Below are 12,188 nucleotides of genomic sequence, written 5' to 3' on the forward strand. Positions count from 1 at the left end.
AGTGGCTCTATAGATAATCTTATCAGATAATTCTGCCATGTGTAAAGTTTAATTGGAACGCTCCGATCTCAAATTGTGGATATTCAACATGTTGGATTGCTTTGGCCTGATTTCTCCTGGTGTGTGGTGAGCCCCGAGGACAAATGAGCCGCAGCCTGTTTTTATTATTTTTATTCATTGGTTTATTTGGTTGGGACAGTGCATGTTAATGAACATGCATGCAAACAAGCCACAGCAGATTGTAGCCTTGGGCTAATTTCCATCCGTCGTCCCCCGAGCGCACTCTCAAACACATTCATCCTGGCCTATTGTACATGTTTTTAGCGGTAGGGGAAACCAGAGTTCCCGGAGGAAACCTACGCAGACACGGGGAGAACATGCAAACTCCACACAGAAAGGCCCGGTCCCTGGTGGGAATCGAACCCGGACCTTCTAGCTGTGAAGCACGAGCGCTAACCGCTGTACTACCGTGCCGCTGTTGACTGTGACATGTAGCCAATCAGAAAGCGAGGTGAAGAGGCGGGGAAGAAGCAGCCGTCATGGCTCACCAGAGAGTCCAGTGGACGTCAGAGAATACAAACTATCACCGCTGCCTCTTCTTGGTCCGCCATGTTTGTTTACTCTGATGTCATATTTGTGAGATTTCCCGTCTGACCTGGGAATGCTCCTGAGTGAAATGGGTTTGTGTGTGATGTGTTGATTTTGCCGTGTGGCTGCACACCACACACTGTACAACCAAAACTGTTAGACCCGGGATTGTTGTTATTTGGAGCGAGTGAGTAATGACGTAGTGTCCCACTTTGAGAAGGTTGTCGACACAGGCTTGTTAAGTGCAAGCAAGTGTATGCCAGAGCAAGTGTAAGCTAGATCAGTGGCTCTCGACACAAGTGCCAGCAAGCCTAGATCAAGATCAAATTAGGGCTAAAATTAAATGCTAAATGCTAACTCAAATTCATAAAATGTTAAAAAAGAAACCACAGAAAATCTATAAATGCCATGAAAAGGTCAAAACATATCTCAACATGTTATTATGGACACTAGGCTTCCCTATTCATTTGTATGTGGATGGAACATGCAATTTTAAACAGGATTCAAAGGTGAACAAAATGTGCACATTTGGAGGAACAGGCTCAGATAGATAAATCAATTTACTTAAACAGCATGTGCAGCAATGTGAGCGCTTCGCTTTTATCCCACGGGTCCTTCCTTCCTTCTAACCGAATGCAAGTCTGTTCGTCGCTATGTTGATTCCCCATTGCAACCCTGCACATCCCAAATTCAGAGACCTCTTTGATAGCAACTGTCTGTTAGGGCAGAGGGCTTCGGACTCACACCGCACCTCGTCAGTCCCCTCATCTATTGCTGGAGCGTCACTCCAGGTAAAAGGTGTGATGGACAGGTGGGGCAGCTGAATCTGGGCTGCCAGCCATTCCGCAAAGGACTTGACTAGCAGTGAGTTTTTTTGTTTTGTTTTGTTTTGTATTTTCATTTCCATCTGCAAGTTTTCTATTTGCACCACTGGTTGTAACATGCTCTTAACTCAAATGAACTAAAAATATATTTAAATCCAAAGTAATAAAAACAATATATATTTTTATTAACCTGTCTCTGTCCTACCTAGTCCAACGAAACTGTGTGACCTTAGCGTGGGGTAAAGTCAATACTGGGTTCTCTGACCCACAATTCAGAGTGGCGTTGTGATCTCTGCAAAACAATGCAGTGAACAAGTGGGCTACTGCTCGGTCTGCTACAGTACCTATGGGCTACAATGGAATAATATGTATTATGGGTATGTATATACATAATGTATAGGCCACGAGACTCTTTAGGACTAGAGTTGTGTCTTATTACATTATGTACCTACAAACTACAAATACATATTATTCCATTGTGTATATTGTGTATTGTGTATTGTATACAAGTTATTACACATTGTTACAGAGCACATTATATTGTGCTAAATTTAGTTAGGTACAATGTATCAAGGGAATTAAGTGTCACCAAATTCCATGTGCTGTTTGTAATTATATTAAAAAAGAACGTGAATTTAACTCATAAAGCGCCACATTTCAGCATAAAAAAAACATGACACATGTTTTTCTCAGTAATCTACAGCAAAGGTTTCCAGTTCATATCTTCGAAAAGGGGGAAGCCACAGTGGCAGATCCAGAGGGGTTGGTGGGGTGGCCAATGCTACCACCTCCTTGCTGCCCCTATTGCCACCCCGCTGGAGAACCCAACTCGCCTTTCCCACACTTCTTACTGTCCCTGACGGCATCTCCCACACTTGCTTCGCTTTAGCATGTTTGCTCTGAACCAAAACAATAACGTGTTAGCCATAAAGACGTGTTAATGCTTATTTACAAGTTTTTAAATGAATTAATGCCCAGGCTTCATGTGTTGTAGGCTGTTTAGCCCTGGTTTAGACTTGGTTGTATCCACGACATGACCTAAAGTCAGCTTTACTGAAATTTCTCTGGTTTAGTTCTGAGACTGACTGGATTAATGACCACTCTTTATCATTTCAAATAATACCTCAAACTGTCCAACTATATTCTTTTGCGTATTCCAACCCTATTAATTTTCACTACTTCATTTAGATGTTTTTTTTTTACATTATTTATTTGGTAATTTATTTACATTGTCAGTAAAAGTAGAACAAATTATATTCTTTGAGCCACGATAGTGGCATTAAATTTAACTGTGATGGCACTAAAAAGGCATTTTAAAAGTCTTAAATTGCACAAGACCAAAGCCGGAGGTGTCGTGACAAACTTCTCCCTGTTCACCTGCCGAGTCTCCCGGTGTGTTGTGAAGTGCTCTTGCAGCATTCCCTTTAAACTGTCTTCGGGCTCTTTCACTTAAACTGTCACCTTCATCATCATCCTTACCCTCTGATGCAAGTCTGGAAATTTTGACATTCCGTTAAAGTTCACTGTTCACTCAGTTCCTTTCGGACAAAACTTGTTTGTCGGGACTAGAAAGTAGCACAGCAGGCTCTGGGCCACATCCCACGCTGTAACAAATGGAACGCGGCATGTCGAGTTTTTTAAGGCTTAATGAAACCGTTTCAACCCCCCCCATAGTGAAGTACAAAAAGTACTTCACTATGTATGACAGAAAAGGCTTTGACTTTCAATAGTGGTTTATTCAGATTTCCGTTGAGGGAACATGGAAAGGACTTCACAGGATAAAGAATGTCCCATGTCCTCCCGTCCTCTTCCTTCGGGAGGTGTTCAGTCACAGCAGCAGCCGAAGCGCACCTTGTAATCTTTGCAGTACTGCTGGCCTGGCACGTTTTTGCACACAAACCCCTCAGTCGGATTGAAACTGAAAAGAAACGTCATAACAATAACAAAGTAAAAGGACGGTGATTATAATTAATCTTTCTTCATCCCATGGTCAGTAAGAATTATTCAACTTTATGCAGACGATACCATTATTTACTGCTCGAAACCCAATATTATTGACATTCAGAATCTCAAAACAGAAACACGAGTTAGGTCACTTTGCACAGCTAGCCTCAAACAAAAATGGCAAAAAAAAGGTTTGGAGCCAGTGCTTCAACAAAGGCTGAATTTGTCGTTTCCAAAATAAGTGTTAGGTCATTTTGCACTGCAAGCCTTAAACAAATGTGATTGACCGGAAGTTGGGACGTGGTTGGGACAGGTGTAAATGACCCAATATGATAAATTGAGATGCTTTTAAACTGTGATTCCCCTCACACAAATATTTCTACACCAGTCCCAAACATGTCCCAACCTCTGGCCGTTCACACTTGTTTAAGGCTTGCAGTGCAAAATGACCTAACACTTATTGTGGAAATGACAAATTCAGCCTTTGTTAAAGCACTGGTTCCAACCTATTTTTGTTTCGCATACCCCTTGTTTGTTTCACTTTCAAGTGACCCATGCCTCCAGAGTGTCTTCACTCATTTTGAAAAATCCACAAAAATCTGATTTATTGGTGATTAGCTACACATGAACTAATATTACATATCACATATTAAAGTAAAGGTGAAGAAATGGGAGATGTTTGAGTTTTTCCCCTTTGTTTTTTCTGAACCCTTGAAGACACTTTGTGTGTTGCAGGTGTTGTGGCCCCTCGTGGTGGTCCTTTCTGTGGGGGTCTCCACTCTTTTGATTCGTTTAACAGGTAGTTTTATGGGGCTCCTTTACCCCCTTACTAGAATTGGTGTCACCTTTAACCACCCTTATTAAGCCTCCGACCCTGACCCAAATCCTTTTGGATATCCAGCAGTAGAAATGAACATGGGTGTTACTTGGAGTCTTTGATTAAGTATCATCACACATTTCGGACTAAATAACTCACATGATAAAGTCCTGCCCAGTGGCTGCAGCCGGGATGTTCCCAAACACTGTGACCGCCTCGATGTATTTGGGTTTCTTGCAGATTTTACCGGGATACTGCTTGTGCAGGCTGCTCAGAGTCTCCCAGTCTCCTGTCCCACTGGGGTTATCTCGGTCAAACCAGCCAGTCCAGCACACTGTATGGGGCAACACACAAAAGAGAGGTGGGTTGACAAGGCAAAGAAAAGAATCAGAAAGGGTGTGGCCATTTCTTATCTTTCTGGAAATGGGAAAAACTACTAATAGGATTTTTAAGCAACACAAACAGATGTCAAAACAGCCAAAAACAGGCCCTCGAGGCACAAACAGCTACTAAAGGCTATTTGCATGGGATTAGAATGACCTTGGGACCTCAGGCAAAGAGTAAGAGATAAGATAAGATAAACCTTTATTAATCTCACAAAGGAGAAATTCACTTGTTACAGTCGGCGTTACTTCACAGTCTTATTGTACAGTCTGACAGCAGTGGGGATGAAGGCTTTGCGGTAGCGCTCCGTCCTGCACTGAGGGTGTCTCAGTCTGCCACTGAGAGAGCTGCACAGCTCTTCTACAGTCCCGTGCAGTGGGTGGGAGGTGTTGTCCATGATGGAGGTGAGCTTGGCTAACACCCTCCTGTCCCTCACCTCCTCCACAGAGTCCAGGGGGCAGCCCAGGACGGAGCTGGCCCTCCTGACCAGCTTGTTCAGTCTGTTCTTGTCCCGCTCTGTGCTGCCCGGGGCCCAGCACACGGCAGCGTAGTGGAGAGCAGAGGCCACCACAGTCATAAAAAGTCCTGAGCAGAGGCCTGCTCACTCCGAACGACCTCAGTCTCCTCAGAAGGTGAAGGCGACTTTGGCCCTTCTTGTACAGGGCGTTGGTGTTGTGGGACCAGTCCAGTTTATTGTTGAGGTGAACACCCAGGTACTTGAAACTGTCCACCTCCTCAATGTCCTCCCCCTGGATGTTCAGCGGTGTGTGCGGTAGTGGCTTCCTCGTGAAGTCCATCACCATCTCCTTCGTCTTACTGGTGTTCAAGCACAGGTGGTTGCGCTCACACCAGTCCACAAAGTCTATGATGACTGACCGGTACTCCAGGTCGTTCCCCTTAGACACACAGCCCACGATGGCGGAGTCGTCGGAGAACTTCTGGAGATGACAACTGTCCGTGTTGTATGTGAAGTCCGATGTGTAGATGGTGAAGAGAAACGATGAGAGGACAGTGCCCTGTGGGGCCCCGGTGCTGCAGACGACCACCTCAGATTCACAGCTGCGCAGCCGCACATACTGTGGTCGGTCCGTGAGGTAGTCGATGGTCCAAGCGGTGAGATGTTCATCCACTCCCGCGTCCTCCAGTTTCCCCCGCAGCAGCGCCGGCCTGATGGTGTTGAAGGCACTGGAGAAGTCAAAGAACATGACCCTCACAGCGTTCCCGGCGTGCTCCAGATGCGTGAGCGCCCGCTCCGACAGGTAGATGACAGCGTCCTCCACTCCGATGTTGGGTCTGTAAGCAAACTGCAGCGGGTCAAGGGTGGGGCTTACCACAGAGCGGAGGTGGGTGAGGATGAGCCGCTCCATCGTCTTCATCAGGTGGGAGGTCAGGGCGACTGGTCTGTAGTGGGCCGGTTCCCTGGCGTGCGCTGTTTTAGGAACCGGGATCAGACAGGAGGTCTTCCACAGGACGGGGACCTTCTCCAGGCTGAGGCTCAGGTTGTAGATGCGGCAGAGGACCTCGGAGAGCTGGTCTGCGCAGGTCCTCAGCAGCCTGGGACTGATGCCATCTGGTCCTGCAGCTTTCCCCCGCTTCAGTCGCCTCAGCTCTCTCCTCACCTGGTCCGGTGTGATGGAGAGGGGAGACCGGTGTGGGGGTGGACTGCCGGGGATGGGGCAGGTGCTAGAGGAAGTCTGTATGGTGGGGGCTGGAGACGTGGGTGCAGGGGGGCTGGAGGCAGGTGAAGGTGGTCGGGGGAGGGGGGCAGTGTCCACTGTGCTGGAGACGTGTGAAGAGGAGGGAGTGGGGGGAGAATTAAACCGGTTGAAATGTTCGTTGAATTCATCCGCCCCGCGCTGGTCTCCATCAGCTGTCCCTCTGGCACTCTGTCCAAAACCGGAGATGTTCTTCAGTCCCCTCCACACGTCCCGTGCGTTGCCCTGCGCCAGCTTCTGCTCCAGCTTCTCGCCATAGTCCTTCTTGGCCTTCCTGATCCTCCACTGGAGTTCATGCTGGACTCTCCTCTGCTCCTCTCTGTCCCCTGAGTTGAAAGCCCTTTTCTTTTGGTTCAGGAGGGCTTTAAGTTCAGGGGTCACCCAGGGGTGGTTGTTGGAGAAACACCGTACCTTCCGGGTTGGTACAGTGTTTTCCACACAGAAGTTGATGTAGTCTGTGATGCAGTGGGTCAGGCCGTCGATGTCATCTCCATGAGAGCTGCAGATCATGTTCCAGTCTGTGGTCTGGAAACAGTCCCTAAGTCTCTCTTCAGCCTCTTCACTCCACACTTTCACAGACCTCTTCTGTGCTGGCTCTCTTCGCACCTTGGGTGTGTAATCCGGCCGCAGTAGGACGAGATTGTGGTCTGAGCGTCCGAGCGGGGGGAGGGGGGCAGAGGTGTAAGCGCCCTTCACGTTAGCATACAGAAGGTCCAGGGTCTTATTGTTCCTTGTGTGGCACTTAACATACTGCGTGAGTGTGGGGATAGTGGCGGAAAGAGAGGCGTGATTAAAGTCACCGGTGATGAGCAGCTACCACTAAAAACATGTATAATTGGGGTAGACTGACGGAAGCGAAGCAACCTGTCCCTCCAACCACCACCAACCCTTCACTCACTACATTCACCCAGGCTTCCTAGTCTTATCAAGCGGTGTCCCATCCAAGTACTGACCAGGCGTTTCCTGCTTAGCTTCAGAGGTCTGACTGGATTGGTCAGAGCAAAGGCGGGATGGCTATAGTTTGTTAGAGTGAATAAAAGGCTTGTTGTCATCATTCAGTGTCATTATCGATCCGTCATTTGAACAAGTCTGGGAAATGAATGAATTGTCGACATTCGTGCAAATGCCCATAAAACTATACCGATGTCCTGGTGTAATTTCAGTTTTACCGATCTCCCAGGTCATTCTAATCCCGAGAGCAGCAGTGGTCTGCAGTCGACTGTGCTTCTCCATCTTAAAAGCACTAACCAGACTTTTTGATCACGAATTCAAAATTCTAGCAAGAGTCTGCAAACTGCATACTGTCTGCTTTATATAATGGACTCCTCAGAGGACTTAGAACTTAATGACTCTCAAATTGGCCCCGGGTAGGTCAGTAGGCATGGCCATGGCAGTCCTGACACCTCCCCGTCAATAGTGCTTCAATAGGCCTCTAACTTGTAGATGAAGGGAAACATCTTCAACTCATCTCATTCAGTCCAGTCGGCGATACTGTATTTGAAAATCTCCACTACAATAATAAAGTGACTATTTCAGTACCTTCTTCTTTTGCGCAGTAGGGGGCGTGGCAGCTGAAGCGGACACGGTAGTCATTGCACTTTTTGTCCTTTTGGTCCTGGTTTTTGCAAACAAAGCCTGTATCTTTGTCCATCCTGAAACATAAGACAGAGGGGGTCATAAAGCGAGCCTTTCCTCATGTGCAAAATGAGGCCGCTATGATGGGAAATATACCACCCATATGCTAACCACCCATACAGCCGCTGGGTCACTGAGGGGTCACATACACACTCTCTCACAACTCTTTTTATTTTTCTCACGCAAAGAGTTACATACAGTAATGCACCTATAACTGATTCAATGAATGAATGCAAACTGATACATGCAATTAAAATCTAATACGTTTAGTTTTTCATTTTTTTTAATTGTAAAAGTAATTATGGTTTACACTTTCATTTTGTTTTAAATCTTTACAGCTGGGTCACGGAAAGGTCAAATATGCACTAATATAAATTTTCTGGATTAAATCCGCCTAAAAGTATGACCATTCAACAGTAATTCCGTAATATATATTTACTGCATATATCAACAGATTTTATTTTTTTTGATAGTCCTGGTCCTCCGTACCCTGACCAAAGCACTGTTGCAGTGTCACTGTACACTGCATTCCAAATTATTATGAAAATTGTATTTTTGTTTCAAAAAGGTGAAAAAAAACAAAATGAAATAATGAAACTCATGGATGGTATCGTGTCTCAGGCTCTTTGAATCACTGACATTAATCTCAGAGACCTGGGATGATTAGTTTTCAGGTTAAGCCCAGTTAAGGGAAAAACTACTGAAAAAGGGTGTTCCACTTTATTAAGCAGATCATCATTTTCAAGCAATATGGTAAAGAAAAAGGATCTCTGCTGATGAAAAGCATGAAATAGTTGAATGCCTTGGTCTAGGTATGAAAACCTTTGATATTTCATGAAAGATTAAGCGTAATCATCGTACTGTAAATAGATTTCTGGCTGATTCAGAGCACACTCGGGTTTGTGCAGATAAAGGCACAATATGGACGGTTTCTGCCAGACAAACACATCAGATTAAGAGAACAGATGCTACAAAGCAGCAGACAGGTATTTGAAGCTGCTGGTGCCTCTGGAGTCTCCCGAACATCAAGGTGTAGGACCCTCCAGAGGCTGCAGTTGTGCATAAACCTTCTATCCGGGCCTCCCCTAAACTGTTGAATGCTGACGAGCAGAAACGGCTGCAACGGGCTCAGAAATACATGAAGACTCATTTTCAAACAGTCTTGTTCACTGATGAGGCTGTGTAACCCTGGATGGTCAAATCAATGGAGTAGTGAATGGTTGGTGAATGGCCACAATGTCCCAACAAGGCTGTGACGTCAGTAAGGAAGGGGCGGAGTCATGTTTTGGGCCAGAATCATGGTGAGAGAGCTGGTCGGCCCCTTCAGGCCCTTTTAGGCTCCCTGAAGGTGTGAAAATGACCTTTGAAAAATATGCGGAGTTTCTGACTGACCACTGTCTTCTATGGTACAAAAAGAAGGGCCGTGCTTTCCCTAACAAAATCATCCTCATGCATGACAACGCACCATGTCCTGCTGTAAAGAATACCTCTGCATCATTGGCTGCTATGGGCATAAAAGGAGAGAAACTCATGATGTGGACCCCCTCCTCCCCTGACCTCAACCCTGTTGAGAACCTTTGGAGCCTCAACAAAAAAAACTTCTATGAGGGTGGGAGGCAGTTTTCATCCAAACGGCAGCTCTGGGAGGCTATTCTAACATCCTGCAAAGAAATCCAAGCAGAAACTGTCCAAAAACTCACAAGCTTAATGGATTTAAGAATGTTTAAGCTGCTATCACACAAGGCCTCCTATGGTAAAATATAACTTGACCTGTTAAGATTTGTTTTGATTGAAATAGCTTTTGATTTCAGTAAGTATGACCTCCTAATGCTACAAATTCAACAAATGACCATTTTCGGTTAATTACAAGCTTTAAAATGTATTGAAACGATGAGTTGCATAATAAGTTGGAACAGTGGATTTTGAGGTTTTTACTATATTTATTTTTGGTAAAAAATACTGTTATCACTGGGAGATTTTTTCAATCACATTTAAATGATTCTCTACCAGTTAAAGACTTGAAAATTAAGCTGACTCTCATTTGAGTTGACAGTTTAGAAAATCAGAGAAAAATGTCATTTGCAAAATAATTTGGAACGCAGTGTATTAAAGAAGAACTAAGTAACGTGTTTACCTTAATAAATCCTTTCCGTAGTCCTTCTGGGGTAATACAGTGTTAATGGGATGATTGGGGGGTCGTTCATCGCCCCCTGATGTTTCTGGCCAGAAAACCACCCTTGCAACTTCCCTGCCTCCAGGTCAGAGTCACCAGTACACACTAATAGAAACACGAAGAAGATGCTAACAGGCAAACAGGCAAAGCTAACTGCGGGCTAGCGCCACTTAAACAGTATTTACAGCCAAATTTGAGTGAAAAAATGATTTGTCATTGTGTAATTGAATGTCTCCCATTGTCTTTTCTGTCAGCGTAGTATTTACTCTCACGGACAATTAATGATTAATTAATTAAAAAAACACAACATGCTATGATACCTACAGTGGCGCCTATGGCCTCTAGAGGCGTGAGTTACTTAATTCTGCTTTAAGCCAGGGGTACATTTAAAGAACATAATACTGATGGGACGATGAGGAATCTGGTTGGGTGACTCACGTGACAATGTCCCCCGCCGCGGCCGGGGTTTGCCCCGAGCCCAGGGTCAGGGCCTCGATGTCCACAGGTTTTTTACAGATCTTCCCCGGGTTCTCCGTACGGAGGTCGGACAGCAGCTCCCAGTCTCCTGTTCCTGACGGGTTGTCCCTGTCAAACCACTCAGTCCAGCAGCCTGAGCGCAAACAGACATTTATTTCAAGAGTTGACCATTTTTGTTATTTATTAGACACAGTTCAGTTAGGTAATACTCGTCATTGGGTTCTTTATTTGCTAGATTGGAAAATGGAATGTGGGTAATAATGCAGTGTAAAAAAGTACATAAATACTGTTTTAAAGTAGGAAACAAATGTGATATTTGATATATAGAGCTTAATTGTTTGAAGTGTTTGACAGAGGAAAATCCATGAACAAATGTAGTCTATGCTTCCTATAAAACTGAAATAATATTTGAAAGAAAAAATCTTGCCAATGTTAATTCGATTATGCTTACGTGGATCAGATTCTTTGATTGGCTTGGGAATTGGTTTTTCGATTCCTACTGGAAAACGGGTCAGCTGCAGGCTCCCAGCTACGAGAACAAGTTTTTTGTATCTTTGAAAAGGTAAAACAATGACTCACAGCATATGGTTATTGTGTCAATAGCTTCTACTTGTACTTTTACTTTGAAAATATCCAGGAAACACATCCCACATTTGAATTTCAAACTCACCAGAGATAAGCCCTGCGATAATGGCAAGTCTAAGCTGTCGTTCGAAACACAAAAATAGTATGTTTACTTTATCCATTTTTGAAATTACTTGATTACTCTTTTTAAATAATACAAACCAGGTTGTTCATTGTTGCAGGTGACTGTCAGACCTGAGGGAAACAACAAAGCAGCAACATGATGATTTTGAAGTCATATGAAAACCACACACTCACATGTTCTACTCCTAAGTGCTTACCAAGCTGAAGAGAAGATGGCGTTCCCTCCAATGTGCTGTTGTGAATCCGGCTGGCTCTTATGTACTCTTCTCCCGGAGGTGGCGAAACGGATGGGAAGGAACAAGCCATAGTTCAAATAAAACACAAAAAAGGGTTATGCTCAAATAACATGGGAGGCGTACGGGCTTTTGTGCATGTTTCTAATGCCTTTCACAGGTCGCATGTAGAAGAGAGGGCGTGTACGTGACATATAGGGGCCAGTGTTCCCTTTCTGAATCCACCAGGATTTCACTGTTTACAGAAGACTCCATTGTCTTTTGACAATAGACAGAGTTTTAGCCGTGCTGATGACCTGTGCTGTTGAATTGGAACTGGGTGTGAGATTCGACACACAGGTACAGCCATTTTAACTGTTTTAAAATGTACGTTGATTAAAGTAGGCTATTTTGTAACTCTGTCACTGTAAAAACAAAACAAAAAATACAAATCACATTGTCTCCTGCTGTCCTTGTAGTTTTTTGTTTCTTTCTAGTTAATCCGTCCCGCATTCGTAGCCTTTGCTTGAAAATTCACTCTGTAAGGGCGGACTAACTAGTTTTCAATATTTTTGTTCATTGTTTTGTTTCGGGTCACTTCCCTCAAAAAACCTGCCCACGGCAGAGTCAGACTAATTAAAGGGACTATGCAGAGTTTAAAAATGTTAATGCCCAATTGTGTAGAATGAGCTCAGACATATTAACCATAAG

At 44.6% G+C, this 12,188-nt stretch overlaps 1 protein-coding gene across 1 annotated transcript; it reads right to left on the reverse strand.

The window, feature by feature from the left end:
- Positions 1-3,236: 3,236 nt before the first annotated feature.
- Positions 3,237-11,355, reverse strand: LOC306975061 (uncharacterized protein; the record flags this gene model as incomplete). Its single annotated transcript, XM_079572480.1, has 7 exons — positions 3,237-3,330; positions 4,333-4,507; positions 7,812-7,924; positions 10,519-10,690; positions 11,009-11,086; positions 11,228-11,261; positions 11,344-11,355. 7 exons carry the CDS (start codon positions 11,353-11,355, stop codon positions 3,237-3,239), a joined length of 678 nt encoding a protein of 225 aa, XP_079428606.1.
- Positions 11,356-12,188: the final 833 nt, after the last annotated feature.

Source organism: Gobius niger, assembly GCF_951799975.1.
Source record: "Gobius niger genome assembly, chromosome: 15".
Taxonomy (NCBI): Eukaryota; Metazoa; Chordata; class Actinopteri; order Gobiiformes; family Gobiidae; genus Gobius; species Gobius niger.